The 24,199-nt window shown below is 30.5% G+C and overlaps 1 protein-coding gene across 2 annotated transcripts in view; it reads left to right on the top strand.

Moving 5' to 3' along the window:
• The window catches only part of LOC129957522 (nose resistant to fluoxetine protein 6-like), a 47,854-nt gene extending 26,840 nt beyond the window's left edge, over nt 1–21,014 (top strand). For both annotated transcript variants that reach the window (XM_056069862.1, XM_056069860.1), the window contains 9 exons: nt 1,633–1,726; nt 2,113–2,196; nt 4,845–5,013; nt 6,213–6,292; nt 8,563–8,685; nt 11,890–12,010; nt 14,741–14,927; nt 16,295–16,437; nt 19,317–21,014. In XM_056069862.1, coding sequence (XP_055925837.1) covers nt 1,633–1,726; nt 2,113–2,196; nt 4,845–5,013; nt 6,213–6,292; nt 8,563–8,685; nt 11,890–12,010; nt 14,741–14,927; nt 16,295–16,437; nt 19,317–19,562 — 1,247 coding nt within the window. In that variant the 3' untranslated portion in view covers nt 19,563–21,014. The remainder of the gene's footprint in view (nt 1–1,632; nt 1,727–2,112; nt 2,197–4,844; nt 5,014–6,212; nt 6,293–8,562; nt 8,686–11,889; nt 12,011–14,740; nt 14,928–16,294; nt 16,438–19,316) is intronic.
• Nucleotides 21,015–24,199: the final 3,185 nt, after the last annotated feature.

Below are 24,199 nucleotides of genomic sequence, written 5' to 3'. Positions count from 1 at the left end.
ACATACATTTACGCGAGTTCATCATAAAAACACACACCAAAACAAGGGAAATTCTTAGGGATTATTATTTTCTGAAATCCCCACATTTTCCATTATGAAGCTTCGTTTACAAGAGGCCAATTATTGCGCTTACATCAAGAAGATCACATGATCGCAATGGTAAATAGTTGCCTCGATGAGGTAATTGTTTGCCATTGTCCCATTGGATCTTCCTGATGTAGGCGTAGCCTTCTATTGAGCGCAATAATTGGTCTTGTGTGAACGATGATTTCCTAAGCGTGTGAAATTGTTGGTAGACATGATTTGGATCAATTGTAAGAATATATACTTGTAAATGATGCTGAAAGAAAAAAAAATGTTTCTTTCCCTTATTTTGGTAATTAGGAAGTTAAACAATGTATCCCCATTCATTCTTAATACAATTTCTCTCTCTCTCTCTCTATATATATACAAATTCCATAGTGCAGTCATTGAACATTTTTACAGCTGTACTAAATCGAACACTTCGCTTAGCTAATTAATGGATCTGTAAATTATTATTAGAAGTGTTCTGAAAATACTCCGCCATGTTACCAAAGAGGACATTCATTCAGAGAAAGAAGTTGCAAAAGAAATCAGAAAGTTCAATGAAGCGCAAATATAGGCTTAACCACTGTCAGATAAGAAATCGTGGTAAGACTTAAGATTAGTGTACGGTTTCTCGCCAAGCATATCAAAATCATGCCAATCGTCCAAAAACTCTCCAAAAGTCTGCAGTCCTAGGTGTATACCAGAAATGTTAACAAACGGTTTTTAAAGTTGTAATAAAAAGTTGTCACGATTATATTTGGCAAGAAATCCCTCCAAAAATTTTCAGTTTTGGCGCTGTGTATTAACCATAAGTCTAGCTGTCATTGTTATTATTTGCCTATGGAAATTGATACTCATATCTTCCAAAAAATTATCTTATAAAAAGGCTTTATGTATTATCGTAAGATACAAAAAGATGCCTTTTTTAATTATATAAATTTCGTTTTAATACAATTTATCCTTTAACTTCAATATTATTTTTAATTTAATTTCATACACCATCTGAAACAATGTTTTTAAACGCTATGATGGAATTTAAACTCTCCATCAAAACATTTAAGAGCGTGCTTTTGCCAATCATTAAATCCAAAGTAGAATTTTTATTTCCCCTGGTATTTAGCAATTCAAATTATAAGGTGAAATGTATTTTTAAAGAAATGCATCCTATATTAATAATTTAACAATAATCTAAAAAGTCATTAATCTAGGCGAACGAACTGGTCGCCAAAGGCGGCTTGTATTATTTATTACAATGTGCTACATACCACGTTAACTCTCTGACTGTTGATTAATTTGAAATCATTAATCAGCAGTTTGTTGTCAAATTCAGATGCTTTTAAAACGAAAAGAATTGTTATTATATCTATTTGATATCAGCATCATATAACTAAAATCTGTGATAGTAAAAGATAATTACATTAGCCCATTAAAATAGCTGGATACAAGGTAATATAGTCTGACATCCAATCACTGAATAAACAGTTGGAGGATAAAGTTTATTTCCATTTCTCAAACACCCTGTATAAAACGGAATTTCTTGTATTCCATTCTAATTTTTTTCAGGTTCGCTTCTAGAGGCAAGAGAACTGTCGAGAGAAATCGGCATGCAGCTCGTCGTAAACGGGTTTTTGAATGTAGAAACTTTTTTCTTCATAAGGTAACTAACTTATTTCCAAATTTTCTATTTTGTAACCGAGACATTTTTATAAAGACATAAGGCAATTATTTTCAATTGTTTGTATTTTTAATTATATTTATATAATGTTAGATTAAATCTAATAGAAAAGTTATTTTAAAAGGAACCTTCTGATTTTAACTAATAGGTTACTTTTTGAGAACGACTCCTAATACTACACCCAGACTTTCGAATTTCTACGCTCCAATATTGAGAGGACTTTGGCAAATTTTTGAAAATAATTGGTCGACAATTTTGAAAATTATCTGAGAGTTGCATTGTAAAGAAAAATATAATTTCGATCTGTTATTACTTCTTAAAAAGATATAAAAAGAAGGGTTTTTAATTCATTTCGTTTTCTTTTTCAGCGCCGTCCTCCTTTCTTACGGAGTAATGAAAATGAAGGCGCAGAAGCTGAACATTTTTCTGTACATATTTAGACGTTTTTGGAGGTAAACCTTTTCAAACGGCATGTATAATTTATTATACTTAACATTAAATATGACGCAGGGAAGTTGTTTCCAAGACGTTCTTTCGGAAGTATTAGATATAATAATTGTGGAAATATTACAAACTAAAAATGGCGTCTCATGTCCAATAATTAATATATATCTCATATTTAATGATTAATACTAATATGCTATTTAGTTGGATAACGTTTTTTACTGATTTCAAAAACGTTACAGAGAAACTAAACAGAAAAAAAAAAACATGGCGGAAATAGATAAACTTAGCTGCTTACAGTGATATATTTTTTAATAAAAATTTGAGTGACTTATAAATAATAAATAATATAATAAATTTTGTATATTCTATTGAGCTTTACTTTCTCAATTGCAAAGCAAGCAAGGAGGAAATAATATAATTTAAAGATTCACATTTATTAAAGGGGCCGTGGACTCTATTTGGCACTTTTGTGAATTATTCATTTTAGGTAATGAAATTTTTTATGAATATGAATTAAATTATAAATAAATATCTTTAAAAGAAGTATAGTATTATTATTTTTAAATTAATATGTAATTTTTTAAAAAATTTAAATGTTTCAGGGACTTAATTTTTTAATTTTTTTCTGTTATTTTTGCCTTATTATCCTATGTAAATGTATGTTAAAATAAAACTGGGTATAATTTTGCAATTCCAATCAAATACTAATTTTTTAAAATGTTTTTATATAAGCGCATTAAATTTTCTTAAGAATTTTATATTTCTCTGAACTAAAATGGACTATTAACTAACTAAAACAACTAACTTTTAAAACCAATTTCTATTCAACAAGTTTCCTTTCATGTTTAACCGAAATCATTATTAATTTCTTCAACTTTCAATCTTCATTTTCTTAAGAATTTTATATTTCTCTGAACTAAAATTAACTTTTAACCGACTAAAAGAATTAGTTTATATTCAACTAGTTTTCCTACAATGTGTAATCGAAATCTTCATTGCCAATTTGATTTCAATTTCTCAAAAATTAAGGCACTTCGAATATTTCAATGATTTTTCAATCTAATTAGAACATTGTTTTGAGAAAAATCATTATAATGTACTTTTTTCTAGGCCCTTAAATATTCATTTTATTGAATAATACATATTATAATGTTATTTTAGTTGACTGTAAACTTATATTTTGGTGCTGAAACAAATAAAAAGGAAATTTCATATTTTCGTCCATTTTTGCTTATTTCAATCCTTTTAAAATCTTTCGGATTATCTCTCGGATAATCTTTAAACTAATTCGGGACAGTAAATTACTTTAAATTTTCTCAATGCAGATACCGGATTTGTTTCTGAAATACAAAAATCTATATAGTATATAAGTCAGAAATAACCCATGCCGAATTAAGATTTTCAAGCTATTACGTTTAAAATCCGATCGTTCTGTAAAGAAATGGCCCATTTATTTTAAACATTTATCAAGAAGTCAAGTCTCGTATTGGAAAAACATGTAACACAGCCCATCTAGAAAATAACGTGCAATCCGTCACTGATGTCGCAACAGCAAAAGAACCTGTCGGTGATTGAAAAAATGACATAGCAGAACACGATAGTGATAGTGGTGGCCATGACCATGGTAGAGTTTCGCAACTTGCAGACTCGCTTCTTTTGTAATGATTGCTCAACAGCGCTGAAGAAGGTCATTGTCTCAGAGCATATGAAAGTCAAGTTCAGGAACGCGACTTGCATCAGTTCGTTCTTTCTAATGGTTTGTATTTTGTTTTAAAATGAACGATGTGAAACGAGATCGTTCTTCGTATTCTACAAATCTATTTTTAAAGAAAATTAATATATATCAAATATTGCTTCATTATAGATATTAAATAGAGAATCATTATTGGAAAATGGAGCTTTCATTTCCACTGTGAGTTTAACCAACTGTTAACTCAGTTAACTGTTTCCAACTCATCGGAAAATGCTCATCTAAATTGTATCGCAAAAATTTAGCGATGAAGAGTTACTCGTCAAACACAGAGCATATGTAATATGAAATTATGTTGTAATGTAATATGAAATTAATTGCCCTGAAAAATAAATATGTATAAATTATTGTTTTAAGTTGAATTTCCCTGGGAAATTAACGCTTTCAACGCTACCGACGAGATATCTCGTCTTTCAGATACTTCCAATGACAGGTTACGTTTTTATACAAAAAAATAAATGAAAAAAAATACTGTATTCTTCAGATATGTATTAGAAAATTCAGCCTATCTAAACTGGCATAAGAGATCAATTTTAACCCACAGAAACCTATAATTGGAAGTATCTAAAAGACGAGATATCTCTTCGGTAGCGTTCAAGGTGTTAATTTACGTCTTTTTACTATTCTGTAGGTATTTTTAACAATTAAAATTGAAAAATAAATAAATAAAGCGTCAAAATGATGCACTGTTTTGAATAGTGCCCGAGAGACACCATTCGAGTGCAAAGGGTAAATTTTGCGATCATTCGACAATGAAGAATCGGTGACCACTGATGACCTATCGAAAGAATACATGCTTCCATTCAAATAAAAATTAGCGAAATCGGTACAGTGTTTGGGGCTGAAAGATTTTTTCCCTGATTATTTTACGTATATAGATGCTACGATGAAATATTCCTGTAGGTTGTTACCCCCCTTCATGCTCGTCATCTCGTGCGTCTACCTCATCCCCCATTTGGGTTCCGGTCCGATTTGGAAAGAGACGGTGGTCGATGGCCTCACGGAGAAATGCAAGAAGTATTGGTGGACCAACCTCCTGTTCATCAATAATTTTATACCGAGTTCTGAAATGGTAAGTCGGATCAACTTGCATGGGTAATTCACGGAGAGAATGTGCTGTAATCAATAAAAAATAGAATCTGTACATTTTAGAACTACATTGAATCCAAATAAACCATTTTTACAATTACATCTGCGAACACTTTAAGATTTTTATTAAAAAATTGATTTTTGAGGAAAGTATCGAAAATATTTTTAAGCAATAATCTTTATCTCTGAACAACTTTCTTTATAAAACTGTTTGAATTTTATCTTTGTGTTCTTTGGATAGTTGCGTTGATTTATTTTTATATACTTTCATAATTATGGTGGTAATGTAATATTTACATCTTTAAATAGTATTTTCTCAATTCTAAATTTTTTTGAAAAATTTCTTGCGAAAAACATCAGAAAATTGAAATTCAATTCATATTTTTTTTTTGTTCGAATTTCATATAACAATTTTAATTATAAGTTCCTGAACTACACAATAAGCAATCTGCTCATTTAAAATTATTTTAGTTTTTAATGCTTTGTAATGTGAAAAAAATGGAAGATTCATGTTATTTATCAATCAAGACCCAAAATTAAAATATTGTATATGAATACGGCCTAGTTCTTAGTTCAGGAACTAGGAATTCTATTTCTCGTCAGCAAGATTTCGGACAAATTAGCTGATAAACTTCTGAACTGAAAGATTTTTGCTTTATATTTCTTTTTAACAAATTTAGGAAAAAATGTACCAATCTTTAAAATACTTTTGGCTTTTAGCATATTTTTGTTCTCTGATAGTTTTTTTTCACTTTATTTTATGTAAAAATATTAATGTTTTATAAGATTTTTCATGAATTTCATTTAAAACATAGTCATATATTTTAATTAAAAAATCGAGTTTATTCATTTTATGGCACAAAAGCCATCTTTGACTAAGCTGCGCCACATTCATGGAATTAAAACATTTATATCCATTTATAATAAAATCGAAACATGGAAATGTCTACAAAATGCAAATGGCATTCATTTTGATTCGTCAAAAACTCGGCTTCAAATTTTTTTTTCGCAATTACGTTTTCTTTTCTTTTTGCTTATTTATTGTATTAGAAATTAAACATTAATATTATTAATGAGGCAATAAAAAAAGTGTACATTTTATAAATATTTTTAATAATTATTAAATTATTATCGTGATTTTATTATACCATTGCTTTTAATTTATTTATTTTGATTTTATAGTGCATGAATTGGACTTGGTACATACCTGTCGATACTCATCTCTATTTCCTTTCGCTGATAGTTTTGATTCCACTTAAAAGGTAAGAAACAAAGCGCTTGAATAACGATAGTGATGTTCGAATTAAATAATTAGATTAAATCTTTTGTGTAGACTGAATTGAAGGACTCTTTCAGGAGGGGAGGTTTAGAATAGTTGTTAAACCAAATTGTTACCGCTTGACTCTTAACGTTTGAACTTCTAGTTTATATGAGATTTTTAGTTTAATTCTCCGCTAGTAATAATATAAACATATCCAGGCTTAAAACAATATTTTTGACTAAGTCTAAATAAAATAACTATCGAGTCTCAGAGATGTAGAGTCCAGGTGCTCCATCCAAAACATTCAAAGCTTCTTCTTCTTAACATAAACAAATAACAAAATCAAACCAATCAAATCAAATAAATAATAATCAAAAAATCAAAATAAATTCGAGTTACAGATGATATTTTTGCATCATACTGGTTAGCTAAGGGATCAGATGAAACATTCAAATTACCGACAAACTAAATTTATAAAAGGTTCAATTAATCAAATTCAATAAATATTAGATTTCAAGTCGTTTAAAAATGTGACGAATATATATGTACAATTTATTTAAAATTTTAATTGATGTCATCATTTTTCGTTTGTTTATTCATTCAACATCCAGGAGAAATAACTCAATGTTTTAAGTCCTCTGCGAAGACAATACTCGAGTGAGAAGACCTCAAAGGTTAGTTTAGGTTTCACTAACACATCGTTTTAAAAGAACACTAGGGTTATTTGGGGATGGCCCTCTTAATTTTGAAACTCGGTCAGATGACAAGGACAATACCTTATTTGGCACCCTCTCTCCAAACTTCCACATCACATTAATTAAAGGACGCTTGGTACCGACGGATTTAACGAGCACCAGACCCGCTTACTCGACGGTTTTACTGTAGAAGCGGGTCTCGAACCTCCAATCCTCCGGCTCCGAAGCCGAGACCTTGCCACCAGACCACAGCGGCCCAAAGACCAGAAGGGAAAGAATTCAAATGCAATAAGAAAATATTGCAGGAATTATAAAAATTCTGGAAGGAAACCAAGGAAAGTAAATGTTGAAATGCTTAAAACCCAACGCGATTAAATGAATTTTAAAATCTATCAAAATGTAAAAAGTACAGCAAATATAATAATATTAGCATATAACAAATATTTCTAAATAAGAAATAAGTATGCAGAAAATGAATAAATTTCACAAGAATTTTGACAGTATGAAAAAGGCGGGGAAACAATTAAAGCATTAAAACGAACAATGTAATATGAAATGAAAATAACTCCACACAAAGGTGGAAAAAAAAGGCTATTTTCAATTCCAAATATTAGATGAAATAAAAACATATCCAAATCGCAAAATTAAACAAATCAAATATTGAAATACAGAAAACAAAAGGCAAAATTTCAAAATAATATATAAAAACCACATGGTGTACAATCACAGAAAACATACTTTATTTTTCAAATGGCAAAATTATAATACCAACTAAATAATAAAAATAACCTATATGAGATTTTCGAAATTTGATTTTTAAAATACCATAACAGAAGTCAATGTAATTAATATACATAGTCATATAATTTTTATTGTACATATGTTCCTATGTAATATACAATTCCTGGTACAGAGTATGTGTAATATGAAATGACTTTTTTTTTTTTCAATAATCACATTTATTTATTTACTTAAACTAACATACATTTTTTTGCATATGAACGAAAAGAAACAAAAAATTATTTTATTGCCGCCATAAAAAATGCCGCCTCTTGGAAACATGTAAAAAGGATGCAAAAGAATCCTCAACCCGGTTTTTATTACCAGGCGCGCCACTTATTGAAGAGTCTAAAACAATTTATGTTTATCTCATTGCTCCTGGGATGACTCATTCAACACAGCAATACATTTAAGAAAAACAATTCATATTATAGGAATGTTTTGTTTATAATATTAATAACTTTTTATTCGTTCCTCTGATTCCGACTTAACCCCAAAATATTGTAAACATTTTGAAATTTACAAATATGTTTGAGTTATTACTAAAATTGTCATTCAAACTGCAAATTGTCACTACTTAAAACTCCTGACGAATAAACTCGTCACAATAAAAAATGTAGTACTTTTTCCATGACGAGTATACTCTTCAAAAACAATTAACTGATTAGTTAAAAAAGAAGCATTTATGAATACAAATTTATATTTAATTAAATAAATGAAAGTTATGGCCATTCTTTCTTGTATGCGATGAAAACAAATTTCCTAATATTTGTTTCTTGGGGTTTTCTAATTTCAGTAATCCACGTTTAGCATTCATGTTGAACGGGGCTCTATTCGCTGTTGGAACTGCAGTGACTGCAACCTCGCATGTTTATTACGGACTTCACCCAACGGCGATTTCTGCATTTCTCCATCCAGAGTAAGTAAATATTGCTGTAAACAACCTTTTTTATATACCATACACGAGGGATACATTGCAATTATCGAAAAATACTTGCGTGATGTCTCGGCGAAATTCCACACGTATATACTATCGCATCAGGCTTAACTTTTTAATGCTAAATATATAGGCATTATATAGTTGCAAAGTCTCGGTATCTCTTTTTCTGTTTTTCGAGTTATTTTTATAGGTCCACACCTTTATTTCATACTAAATCGAGGGCCTTGCTATTTTTCCATCAGTGGAAGGGGTGCTTCATGGCAGTCAAAATGGATAGTTTCGAACGCTTAGAATTTTAAAATACAATGAGATTTTTAAATTCCAGTAGCATGACATTAAATGAGGCGTCTTTGAAAAGAATGACAACAATTCATATCCTCACTCGAAGATCCTTTGAAGTGTGGTCGCTTGCCCTTCACCTCGCCAACAGATATGAAATCAACAATGCCAAATCTAAGGTGACTGTTAAAGTAAATAATGCAATGAAGATCTTGTTCATACACGAGTCATCTTGCTCTTTGACGATTTTGGCATGTATTTCATTTATTTGCAGATTAATTATAGTGATTTTTTTTCATTTATTTGCGTATTAATTATTTTTGATGAATTAAAATGATTCATTTTATCCGGAAAATACAATCTATTAAGTTAAAAGTAATTTTCATGAAACTAAATAATAAAAAACTTTTTTGAGCAAAAAAACGAAATTTTTGAGCAAGATACATTGCATTTAGAATGCATCAATGCTGCTCCATCTAAAATGCAAACGAAATGATCCAAATTAGAAATAATGAATGATCCTTACGTTCATACTGAATTAAAGTATTCTAAAATTTTAAACTAATTATTCTATTTATATTAACGTTCCATTTTAAATTGACAATAAAGCTATTTTGGGACGGACCTCATAATTGTAAACTGCGGTTAGTTCAATGATGAGGACGCACCTGAGCTGCCCCCTCTTCAAGCTTCCACATCACACCAGAGGGAGGGCGTTTGACCCCGACAGAATTAACACGCACCAGACCCTCTTACACAAAGGCTCTTTGATGAAACCTTGTCTCAAACCTGAAACACTCTAGTTTCGAAGCCGAGACCTTAACACCAGTCCATTGAGGCCCTAATGGAAAACTAAAGAAAAGAACGATGAATCTGACTTAACGATTTTATCAAAGATCATTTTCAAGCAGTTCTGTGAGGGATCTGACCTTCGTTCTTGGAATTTTAAGGTCAAGAGTCTTCAATACTTGGACAAATCTCAGACCCCCTTACAGAATAAAGTCTCTGGTTTGAATTCCCGATTGAAGGTAACCCTTAGTAAAGTCTTCCGATTAGATTCATCGTTTTTTCCCCATTAATTTTCAAATTTCATTTAATTTCAATGTGGTATAAACTTTATCTTTCTTGATTATTTATAGTTTAGATCAGGGATGGCGAACCAGTGGCCCGCATGCCATTGATGGCAAGCGAAACAATATTTTGGGCACGCCGCCGATCAAAACGGTTTGCATTTTAGTTCAAAATAGCAAAATTCACTATAAAGTATTACGAACAACCGCGAGTGTTCACATTCCATTTAAAAAAAACACATATATTTGTACGGCTGTTAAAAATTCGCTTTCTGAGAAAGAAATTGATTTCAAAAGAATTGTTTCAGTAACTGATGGGGCTTCAAATATGGTGGGGGGGGGGAATTGTTTTCATTAGTTTATTTTAAACAGACATAGGGCATTCGATTCTTGAATTCGTGGGCTTTAAATAAGTGAAACTAATAATAATGGAATAGGTTTGAAGTAAGCGAAAACACTTTAATTGAGGCTTTGTGGATAAATTCAACTCGCTGTATAATGGCTTACTAATGTATAATAATGTTCGCTGGTTGAGCCGCGGGAACTTACTTCAAAGATTTGTTGACTGCTTGGAAGAAGTCAGAATGTTTCTGCAAAATGAGGGGGAAATTGAACAATACTCACAGTTGTTGGATATTATGTGGCTCTCAAAACTGATGTTCTTACAGACACATGCCAACATTTCATTCAATTGAAAGTAAAGCTTAAATACACAAAATAAAACAATTATCGTCATGATGGATCTCATTCGCGTTTTTGGCGCTAAACTGCATGTTTTCAGGAACGATATTATTACAATAAACTACAAGTACTTCCTAAATTTGAATATATATATATATATATATATATATATATATCAAAGATTTAGATCTACATGAGAAATCAGATGAAGAAAAAGTTACTGAAGAATTTATTTCCATAATTGATTCTTCAATCAAGGAATTGTCAGCGAGACGTTCTCAGTTCAAAGAAGGATCGGAAACGCTCAAGTTTATTATGTACCCTGATGCGACTTCACTTGATAAATTGAATTTGTCCCAATTCTATTAGTTGGAAATTAACGAATTTGAAATGCAACTGATTGATTTCCAGTCCATATAGACTCAAAAATTTATTGAAAGAAGGAAAAAGTTGGAATGGATTGAAACAAAAATATTAACAAGCAATATAAGTAAAAATGCCAGTGACGAAATTTTGGAAACATGGAATTCGATTCCAGACACATTTTACTGTTTTGAGAAGATGGCTCATGCTATTTTAACCCTATTTTCATCTACATATGCCTGCGAGTCATTGTTGTCAGAGGTAAGTAGCTTTAAAGACTCTCTTAGAAACCATTTGGCAGATGACATCAATTCAACATGCATTCTGCTAAAAGTGACATCTTACAATCCTAATATAGGTCATTTTCATCTAATCCGCAAGCATAAAAGTCACCTTTACTTCTAATAAAACCTTTACTTCTATACGGTGCGAAATGTATTTTTTCGTAGTAAATAACGAGTTTTGAGTTGTTAGTATTAGTTTTATTATTATAACAATAATCACGAGTCAAAATTATATGACGGCCCGTCTATTACCTCATTAAACATTTCTTTAGAAAAAATGGCCCGTTGATCCATAAAGGTTCGCCACCCCTGGTTTAGATCATTGCAATCAGATCGTAGATCACCTATGTTCCTCATATTCTTTTGGTGCCAAATATTAAAAAAGAAAATGCATAGGAAGGCATATTCATAGATGTCAAATGGCACCACAGACCTGAAAAATTAAATAAAATTACCTGCTCAGTCGAATGCATTTCAACTAACTGTTCTCATCATTTCTTTTCTAGCGACATCAATTATTTTATTGACCGAGGTTATTTCAGGACATATGTGCACTGTGCATCGTACTGCGTTGGATTAATAGTGGGTTATATTCTGGCCACAAAACAGAATCTTCACATTCCACTGGTAAGTTCACAGGATCAATCTTTTTGCAGCATATTAATACAATAAGTTTTGTATCCATTGATTGAATTGTTACTGAGCTATTTTAACCCCTTAAACGACACAGCGATATTGCCTTCCTTAACGTTTGGCCCGCGTTTTCCGTTCATGTTCTCAGCATTTAGATTCATCTTACCTACAAGATGTTTACTGTGTTTTAATGAAACATATAAAAATATTTTGATAAGGAAAACTTGAGACGCATTTATTTTATTTCGTTTTTATGTCACTTACCGATGACTGGCGCGATCTGTACGGAAACTTTTAACGTCAGTCCCCAGTGACTGACACAGTCATCGATAATTGACGTAGCGTTTAACGTGTTAAGTTTTGTCATTTTTATCTTGTTAGATAATATTCCGCTTCTGGTATGTGCTGTCTTTATTGATTCAAATAAGAATCCGTAGAACATTTCGGTGTTTGCGTATTATGTATAATTTTTGCATCAAATTATAGCGCCTTAGAAGGATTTAATTTCAGTTTATAAATTGGAGAAGCTATAATTTTATGACCATATGACGCTTGATGATGAAAGAGTTTATAAAATGACTGAATCAGAACAATTCTTGCCAGGAAAAATCTGCAGCTCCATGTATGTATTTGATCCGATGGAAAGTAGGAAGTTCAGATGCCGTTAATCTGTGCATATATAAATACAAGCGAATTTTTATGAATTGATGGCAGTGTATTAGTGAAAAATAGTAACATCGAAGAAAACTATTTTATAAAGAATGTAGTTCTTCTAATAAAAATAGAACACATTAAAATAAATATGTTACACAAAATAACATTATTCCGTTGCCGATGGTATCTGACAAACCTGTTCACCGACTCTGTTTTTTCTTTCCCCTTTCTCTCCCCAAATCGTTTTGGAAGAAAACAAACATTTTTTATGTCTTGCAAATGAGATGCATTTCTTGTTAGAATTTATTGATTTTATGACCTCTTTTTCAGGCAAGCTCAGACCTTCTTTTAAACTCTTAATTTTTTTTTAACTGGATCCGAAGAGTCGTATTCCGTAATAAAGATTATCTTTTGTATCTCAATAAGATCGTCGATTGCTATCAGTTTTACATTCGACTCCAACAGCTCACTGCCGTCACTTACTGTTAACTTCCGCACGAAATTGTCGACCAAGATTGTCGATTTCTTTCGTTATATGAACGATTTTATCAATTTCTCGTATATATTTATGATAAAAAAAAAAAAATCTTTTTTTTTAATTCTTTTTTATCTATGCGTTTTGCGTTTACATCATATTCTTAAACGAAAATATTTGAAGTGAGCTGGTTTGATTTAGTTACATTAAAATCCCGTCTAAAAGCAACACTAGGACTATTTCGGGACGGATCTCGTAATCTTGAACCGCGATGAGATGGCGAGGACGGCACCTGAACTGACCTCTCCAAACTTCCACACCACACCAACTATAGAACGTTTGACTCCGACAGATTTAACATGCACCAGACCCGCTTACACGACGGTTCTTTGGTGGAATCGGGTATCGAATAGGAAACTCTCCCATTAAAAATCCGAGACCTTACCACCAGGCTACCGCTGCCCTTCTGAAGCGAGAGAAGAAAATAATAAATCGTGTCATTTCAAATGTGTGAAATTACAAAATTGATTGTTTGTGTGGAATTACAAATATAAAATTGATTGTTTTGTTTGAAATATGAGAAAAGTGAGCAATCGACAAAAAAAATTCTACCTCGAAATGTTCGTAGATTTCGATCTTTTATACCCTTTGAAGTCTAAAAATCAGTTTTTAAAATTGTCGGCCTCTTCTGTCACACTCAAATGACACAAAATTGCAATGAGGTAGATAAGATAATATTCGTAATATTTCGAATGTTGAACTTTCAAATGTGCATCAAATTTTAGACCAAATCTATCTTTTCTTGAGCAGATTCTCTACTATTTTTGCGTTCTATTAAACTGAATAAAAATCGTGTGCTTGGTATAAAGACAATATACCAAATTTCATCCATCTTACTCAAAATGCTTTGACGGACGGATATAATGCCGAAAATGTGTATTTTTTTAACTCAGAAAGATCTGAAACATGGAAATTTGTCAAAATCTTTGGGTCCAATTTTTTAGCGCTTACAATACTTTATACTTCATATACGAATGAAGTAAAAAGCAATGATAACTGTATTTCATCACAAATTTTGATTTCAATCAGTTAGAAGAAAGGTGTATAAAATATACAATAAGTTTTCTGATACCTTTGTATTGACCACATTCCAATGATTAATCGTCAAAAGGCATCACCAAAGATCGCACTCTATGTGGCTCCTCCATAATTTTGTTCGCGAATGGTGGACGGATAATGAAATAAAAGTACATTTATTATAGAATATGCGAGAAAGTTTCGGGGAGACCACTTCCGTTGGTTTTAACATGCTAATGCTTATAGGATAGCGTTCTATCTATCATTTATTTAATGCAAAACTTTGATTATTGAACTGACCATTAAACCTGAGTTATTAAATTTGGCACAGTTTGTGTTATAGACAGTAAATGCTCATTAGAAAAAAAGTTATTCAAACTTTTAATTATATTTTTCATTCAGTAAAAATCTTAATTGAAATTTTCTAAATAAATATGCAGTTCTTGAATAACGCATCCATTCATAAACATCCTGAAAGTGAGATCAGGAGTGCTTCCTTTTTGTTTCACCTTTTATAGCGTGTGAACATCGTTGGATGGATCTCGGCATTTGTAGCTGCCTTGACGGTGTTGTATGGAGTGTACGACTGGAACCAAGGAAATGTTCCCGGCATAATAGTTTCCACTCTCTACACCTGCACCAATAAACTGATTTGGTCACTCGCATTAGCATGGGTCACGATAACCTGCATGACTGGAAATGGAGGTAAGATTTTGCAGGAACATATACTTTGCTTTTTCTTTCTGTACTTACAAAAAAAAATTGTAGAAATGGGTATATTTGTAACCTATTTACGATTCTTTTTCCATTTGACAAGATATACTGCCAAAAAAATTTTGAAAGTAATTTTATTATGGAAGAATGAATATAGAGAGAAAAGATTTGTTTGATATTCACTTTAAAATAGTTTCCATAGGCAATTACACATTTCTGCCTTCGATCATCTGAAGTTTTAACTGTAGCTTTAAAAACTCTCTCTCTCTCTCTCTCTCTCTCTCTGTGTGTGTGTGTGTGTGTGTGTGTATGAGTCTCTCTCTCTCTCTCTGTGTGTGTGTGTATGAGTCTCTCTCTCTCTGTGTGTGTGTGTGTATGAGTCTCTCTCTCTCTGTGTGTGTCTCTGTGTCACTCTCTCTCTGAGTCTCTGTCTATCCCCCTGTCTCCCACCCTCCCACCCCTTTGTATACGTATGTGTGTTACCTTTTCAAGTCCTTCGTTGCACTTCTTAGGAACTTGAGAAATGTTGTCCTTTTAAGAAAATTCTACATCAGAGAAAACGAGTTGCATAGAATGAGATAAGAAAAAATAAACTTGTTTTCGAGACTTGTGCCGGAAAGAAATGTTTAGGCTGGTCACTTGACATCAAGAAGAACCTTTATATTTGGAACTTATGATGATGTACCAACTGCGTGATTTTCCTGGCGGAGAATGCCTGTAATTATAAAATATGTGCATGTCATACATATATATGCATATGTTCCGAATATTTGGTCACATGACTCTTTTCCCTTCTCCAACGAAAAATGGCATAATTCATTTGCATTTTTGAAATACCTTAAAAATTTTACGATGCTGAATATTGCCAAATATGAAAATAACGTCTACTTTAAAATATATCCTTTCAATTCTTACAATGCTCCAAGCATCATAATAATTTAATTGGTAAATTTTCAAAGTAGCAAATTAAAACAGTGAAATATTATGCAACTTTTTTTTACCCTCTTCCTCTGTTAAAGATTTTCATTAATATTTTTAATGCACAATGGATACTGCTTTAATGCATTGAAAAGACTATCGGTATATTACCATATTAGTATATTAATCAAATTTTGATTTTTAATTGATTAATTCATTTAATTTAACAGTACGTTTGTTCGCTTTCGGAAATGGATTTGTATTCATGTACGTTGCAAAAATATTTAATACATTTTTTTTGTTTGCATATAATTATCGTTATAATTAAAGGGAAAATTTTAAAAAATAACATAGAACTACATTAAGTCTAAAACATTATCATGCTATGAAGTTTGAATTGCAAATTCGAATCTTTTGTAATTTTTTTTTCTTTCCAAAAGGAATTGTAAGGACCATCTTAAGCTGGGAGGCGTTCGTTCCACTGGGTCGGCTGACTTACATGACGTATCTAGTCCATCCCATCATACAATTCATGTATTTCGGAAGTACCAGAAATCTCATAAGGTCGGACCATAGAACTATGGTAAGTTTTCAACTTACTCACTAATTATACTTATTTTATATTTCAAGGATATAAACGACCTCCAAAATGAATCTCTCAGTTTTTGAGTAATTCTTTTGAAATTTTTATAGAAATTTTAATAAAAAGCATTATGAATATTAATTGCGAACTCTTGTAGTTATAAGTTACATTGAATGTGAAATGTCAATACCAATTTTTTGCTGATTCTCCATAAAGCAAATTCTTATTATGCTGTTAACTGCTAAATTTTAATGGCCACAATAATAAACGTTGATGTAAAAAAGGAAACGGAATTGCGTCAACATGTTAATCAATAACGAATGAATTTCTTTTAAATTTTCACTAAAGTTGAAAACATTTGACTATCTGTGTTAAATTTTATCGTTCTGTCATTATAATTTAAGCGGATGCTGTCTTAAGAAAGAATGTTAAAATTATGAAAAGTATCGGAATTGTGGAGAAAAATACATAACAGCAGTTTTATTCTTCAAAATGTTGAATTGGCTATCCAAAACAGGCTCCGAATTATTCATTCGGATATGTTATTGCACACGGGGAGATATAAGTTAAAAACTGGTGTTTCCATTTAAATAAAAGGTTATTAATCTTAGAAGAAAAATTTATAGTCATTATATTTTTATAAAAAAAACTGCAAAAGGAGCTACCAGGTATTATGATAGTTTTATTAAGTTAGAGTCAAATTTTAAAAAGGTGAAAATTCGCATAAGCATATTTTAATTTTTTTCAGTAAAATTTCAGGAATTCCAAATAAGTATATGTAGATGGAAGAGAATAACTGATAATAATTTCAAATAGACATAGGACTTATTTTTGGAAAAATTCCGCTGAAAAAATAGCTTCGTCGAAAAATGGCCATAAGTGCAGAATTCGAGGATCAAAAAATTATCGTACTCGAAAAGTCCTGTTTTTCGATTTCAAACAGCATAGAAGTCAGCGACTTTTAGAAAAAAGAGATGAAAATTAAACTTGAAGTAAACGTTTTGTCTTGGTTATTAATTCTGAATACAATTTTCAATAACTTTTAAGTACGCGAGGAAAACTGTTTAATGTCTTTCTAGAATTAGCCTCTATAAAATAAAATTTATGTTTAAATTTAATATGTTCATGCCATTTAAAATTGAAAAACTACTCTTTTGAAGTAGGATGATATTTTGGTTCAGGAATTCTGTGTGGCAGAAAAATGCTTATGAACATTTTTTCGCCACATTATATTTCTGCATTTTGATGAAATGCAACAAATATGAATTTCAAATTTTTTGTCATTTTATGCAAAATATACTTAACTGGAATTCAAAATAATTTGCTGCAATAAAAATAAAAAATTTTAAAAATGTTTTTAGTTTTCAAATTTGCACTTTTTTCACTTTACTTCCATTCTAATTAAACTATCATATCGTTTGACAGTTCATTTTCATGTTTGTTTGTTTTTAAATTCTGTAGCATTATAAATTTTCCCTCTCAGATTATAGCCTTTTATTTAAATATGAAATTTCAAGACCCGTTTTGGATAGCCAATTCAATTTCTGGCCTCATTTTATGCGATAAAAGGCTTTTATGTCATTTTTCGTTTATGCAAGTACCATCCAAATAGATTAAAAGGATCCTTAATAGAAACACTGACGGATGCATAGAATCCAAACTGTGACATTTTCTTTTTCACAATTTTGAAGCGAATGGTAGATGGTCACTTCGACATTTCCTATTAAAATTTCGCCGATAAATATGCATATCAGGCTGTTAGTTGAACTTTAAAGGTTCAACCCTTATAACGAATCCAATATTTGAAAGAAGTTTGTTTTGCTCGTAACGAGAGCATTTTGACAGCATCTGTATTCTTGAGGTCATATGTGATTGCTTTCGTATAGCTAACTTATCTTTTTATTGTGTCGACACACTTTTAAGTTATAATGTATTCTCACAATCTAGACAACAATTTAAATTCTAATCTATATTTTCCACTTATTTAATTTTTTTAAGATAATTTGCTTAAATAATTCGAAACTGAAGGCATTGTGCTGCATTATTATTCAAACCGAAAGGCACAGTAGTCTGTTTGCCTTTATAAATATTAATCAAGAACATATTAAATATTTTAGATATTAAGAATACCAAATTAGGCTAGGTTTTAAGAATTAGGTTTTAAGAATACTTACATTTTTAGATATTAAGAATTTCTAAACAATAAGTAATTGACATTTTAAATCGAAATCTTATAACGTTACATTGTTGTATGCATTAGACAATTTTTTTAAAAAAAATCAAAGAAAATTGATCTAGATAATATCAAAGTAACATTCTCACAATCTAGATAACAATTTAAGTTCTAATCTATATTTTTCATACTTTTTTAATCTTGCTAAGATAATTTGCTTAAATAATTCGAAACTGAAGGCATAGATATTAAGAATACCAAATTAAGTCAGATTTTAAGAATTAAGTTTTAATAATACTTACATTTTTAGGTATTAAGAATTTCTAAACAATAAGTAATTGACATTTTAAATCGAAATCTTATAACGTCACAATTGTTGTGTGTGTTAGGCATTTTTTTTTTTTAAATCGAAGAAAATTTTACGTATCAAAAAAATTACTACTCTTGTTTATGATTTATCTACCTTCTATTTAAAAATATCCTAAGCCTTCCTTCACGTTATCGATTTTGCAGTCTTTAGCAGCTTCACATTTTCTTATGTGATTCTGTTACAATGTACAAAAATATTAAATGGCTAAAATATTTCCAATTTCAACATATTAATTTTATCCTTCGCCTAATTAAAATCATCTGTTAAATTCCAAATTTCATCTAGAAAAAAAAACCGTGTAATTTGATTTTAACTTTCTGCCATTTTCTCTTTCAGGTATTCATGTACTTATCAAATGTAGTGCTTGGTTTTATGCTGGCTTTTGGCTTGAGTTTGCTGTTTGAATCCCCGTTCATGGCCATGGAGAAACTCATCTTCTCTTCCAGAAGATCAAGAAGAGATGCTGTTAAAGACAGTAGTAAAAACTTTAAAACAGCCGATTCAGACATGGGCACCTCGTCGACTTTGAAAGACAATGGCATCTGTGCTGTCGACATTAAACAGACTGTTTGTAATTATTAAACTGAAAAAGAGAAAGCGTTGGAAGAGTGTGGCAATAGTGGCATCACTGCCAACGGATTATATATAATAATAAAATTGAAGCAACAAAAAAGTTTGGACTAAGATGACATATGTGTTCTCTAACATCAAGCAGGCTGATTGCAATAATTAAAATAGAAACTGTAAACTTTAGAAAAGGATGGCGTTTGTTCTCTAACTGATTGCTGATTGCAATAATTGAAGGCTGATTGCAATAATTGAAATGAAAATTCAGAAAACTTTAGAACAGGATCGCGAATGAGTCATCCACATCAAGCAAATTAAATACAATAATTAAACTGTAAAAACAGAAAACTTTAGACCAGAAAGGTATCTGTGTCATCAGCATCAAGCTTGATGATTGCAATAATTGAAATAAAAAACCAGAAAGCTTCTGGACAGGATGGCAAATGGATCACCTACATCAAACAGATTGAATATAATAATTAAATTGTGAGTCAGAAAGCTTTAGACCAGAAAGGTATCTGATATCAACATCAAGTAGATTGATTGCAATAATTGAAAGCTTCAAGACAGGAGCAAATGAAACCAAATAACTTCAAAACAGGATACAAATGGGTGTCTACATCAAGCAGACTTAATATAATAATTAAATTGTGAAACAGGAAGCTTCAGACCAGGAAGGTATATGTGCCATCAGCATCAAGCAGATTGATTTCAATAATTGAAATGAAAAACCAGAAAGCTCTAGAACAAGATGGCAAATGGGTCATCAATAATAAATGAACTGAATATAATAATTAAATTGTAGAAACAGAAAGCTTTAGACCAGGAAGGTATCTGTGCCATCAACATCAAGTAGGTTGATTGCAATAATTGAAGTGAAAAATCAGAAAGCTTCAGAAAAGGATGGCAAAAGGATCATCTACATCAAACAGACTGAATATGATAATTAAATTAAAGGAAGAAAATTTCGAAATATATGGCATCTGTGTATTATTTGGCATCTGTACATTTAAGTTGCTTTAGATTATGTATTTTGAAGGAGGTCTGCAATAGCATTAGACTCATATTTTTTTAATATAAATTGTAGCAAAAAAATCTGAAATTTAAAAAAAAATTGATATTAATAATTTAGACGAAACTTGGTGCTGATTTTTTTGTTTTTGTTTTGTTTGTTTGTTTGTTTCTTATAACTTTCTAATTAATGGTTTCATCATGGGTATTATTTGATCATCAATGGAAAATGGCATTCCTTTCAAGTCTGTATATTGGCATTATTTCTTTCAGAAATTTTATATTCTTGCATATTTTTAAATCTCGTAGTACTTCGGTTAATTTATAAAATTCATTCATAATCTTTTCTATATATTTATTTGCACATTGTTTTTTTTCATTTGAAATAAGAAATATGTAGAAATGTTTGCATCATTTGTTTTTGTACATAGTTGAATATAATGATAATTTTTTTAATTTGTTCTTCGATGTTATTGATATTTATTGTTTCACTGCACTTCAAATTAATATTAGCAATTAAAATTGTCTGCTTGCATACGTTTTAAATAATGTATGTGATTCTAATAAAAAAAATTTAAAAAAATTTATCGAAATATATATATACTAGCCGTCTTTGGCGACCAGCCGGTTCGCCAATCTTAATGTTCGTTAAAATTTTAATAATTAAATATTTTATGCAATTCCAACTTTAATAGATTCTTCAGCAAAATATTTTAAAACTTCAAATTTTGATAGTCATATAATTCACTCATAATATTATAAAGGCCTTCAGTCATAATGTGATATGTATCTCTCTAATTTTCTGTTACCCCTCGTAGAATCTATGCTTTAAATTAAAGTGTAAATGATTAATCTGCAATTAATATAATAATATTTTTTACTGAAACAAAGCATTTTTTTTAATAATATGATTACTGATAATAGAGTCACTGAGCGTTTAAACTTTATGGGCACTAAAGAATATCTTTCTTAATTTATGTAATATCTCAAGAATTTGCCAACAAAATTTTCTCAGATTCATCATGAACAGATCGATTAATGAACAATGTTTCATTTTAAATGCATTAAACACTAAGAAAATAAAATGAATCGTTTAAAATAATCGGTCTAAAACAGGTTTAAAAAAAACTACTTAAAAAACGATGTACTTAAAACTATAAGCATATACAAAAAAATATATAACTAACATAAATACAATTTAATTACAGAAGTACACAACTAACCTAAAAATAATTTAAATCATTGAAAACAGGTTAAAAAAACTACTTAAAAAACGATGTACTTAAAACTATAAGCATATACAAAAAATATATAACTAACATAAATACAATTTACTTACAAAAGCATGCAACTAACCTAAAAATAATTTAAATCATCCGTTGAAAGTCGTTGTCATGACAACAATCAGAACAATGCGCATGCGTGAATTTTCTTCGCCAGTTAGGTAACGCAACTGCGTGAATTTTTCTACGCCAGTTGGGGTAACGCTAGGCAGATTATACATTTTTAATTTCCTTTATTCTGTGTTATTTTAATTCAAAAGTACTTCAGAATGAATCTGGAACATGGATTAATTAACAATGTTTAATTTTAAAGGCATAAAACATTAAGAAAATAAACAGGATCGTTTAAAACAATCCGCCGAAAATTATTAACCCTAGCCTCATTACTGTTGGGAGAAAAAAGAAACGGAAGCCTTACTCATTTGGCGGTGGGGGAAATGGAAGATTTTTTTTGGCGGAAGGGTTGGCGGTGGGAAAAATGGAAGATTTTTTTGGCGGGAAAGTTAGTTTTTAATTAATAATTAAAATTCTAATTAAAATTTCAAAAAAGGGACCCCAGGTGCACATTCCCGACCTCTAAGGTATACATGTACCAAATTTGATAGCTGTAGGTCAAATGACCTGGCCTGTAGAGCGCCAACACACACACACACACACACACACACACACACACATTGAGCTTTATTATAAGTATAGATATATATTGAGAATCTTGAATGTTAGCACTAATGTGAAACTTTCAGTAAATCAAATATAATTAAATAAGATGTATCCTCAGTTCTCAGCTCAAATTTATTGACATTGACTTATACATCCTTCGTAGGGCCGCGGTGGCCTGGTGGTAAAGTCTCGGCTCGGATTTGGTGGGTTTCAAGTTCGAGACTCGATTCCACCGAAGGACCCTCGTGTCAAGTTAGGTTACGTCGAGGCCAGACGTCCTCCCACTGGTGTGGTTTGGAAGTGTGGAGAGGAGGTGCCAGCTCAGGTGTCATCTTTTTCATCTAACCGCTGTTCAGAATTTCGAGGTCCGTCCCAAAATAATAAAGGGCGTATAGTTTTGGTTACATTAAAGCGGGACTTTAATGTAACTAAAACTTTACACCCTTTTGGTCTGGAATCATAAAACTTATTCATAAACATTCTTTACGATAAAATCTATCATCAACTTCTCATAATAAACATAAATATCTTTAATTGAATTTAATGTTTCACATCTAATATGTTTATTAATCTACGGTAATAAGTTTAAATGAAAATGCCTTGAAATTTTAATATTCAGAAATATACTAAATCCAATAACTAATAAATGGTTTCAATAACCAATAAATGGTTTCAGAAAAATTGATTACTTTAGAATACCCTGAATTTTTTTAGTAATTGCTTTTGAACCAAAAGCATAATTTATTCCAAAGGCAAATCTTATTTACAAACAAAAATCGCTCCCTCCTAGATTTCAAATCAGCTTCTTAATTCGAAATTATAAAAATAAAAAAAAACAAAAAATATTTAAAAGGGCTGCTAAAAATTAGATGTTTAGGCATATGACGATACTCGGCCCTTCTTAAACTAGCACACTAGTAAAGTTTTTTAGAACCATCAAAGAAAAGCTCACGTTTTATTCTTCGAAAATTGGTTTTTGACTGGTTAGCTTCACGAGCCTGACTTATCCACTTAATAAGAGATTTAAATTTTATCTGAAATATGTTTTTATGCTATAGCATTTGCAGCGTTCATTTATATTAATTCATATGGTTAAGAACTTAATAAATTTCAGTTACATTTTTTTACATACATTTTTAGTTTGAAACTTAACTTAAAGAAGACGTTGAACTAAAAAACAGGGAAAGATTTTTATGCGAAAAATCTAGAGACCTCAATTCTGAAAAATTTATAACCTTAATATACAAATGAGAACAGTTTTAAATGCAAAAAATAGATTATTCAACCAACAAAAAGAAATATACATCATATTAAAATTATTTTAGTAACTTGTATATTTTTATAAATTGAATAGAAGTGTTTGAGGAAAAAAATATTAAAAGGAAAAAAAATTGAAAAACAAAGTTTGCAGTTCTCAAAGTATAATTCAATCATTCTTCAAAGAAATGGAAAATGACTTCTTTGGAACAATACTCGATCGAAGTAATTTTAGTAATTAAAATAGTTTTAAAAACAATTAAAGTAATTTTTGTTTACAAAATTGTAAAAAATTGTCAAAGATCTTAGTCCAATCGAAGTTACATTTCATTACAAACCAATATTTATAAGTAAATAAAACTTCCAAAAAGTAATTAATTAAGAATATTGTTGGAACTATGTTCCAGAAATTAAAAGGTACTTAGGCGAATTTAGTACAAG

The sequence above is a fragment of the Argiope bruennichi genome, chromosome 11 (assembly GCF_947563725.1).
Source record: "Argiope bruennichi chromosome 11, qqArgBrue1.1, whole genome shotgun sequence".
NCBI classification, from domain to species: Eukaryota; Metazoa; Arthropoda; class Arachnida; order Araneae; family Araneidae; genus Argiope; species Argiope bruennichi.
Note: the sequence above shows the minus strand (reverse complement) of the source record. Positions and strands in the feature narration are given on the sequence as shown.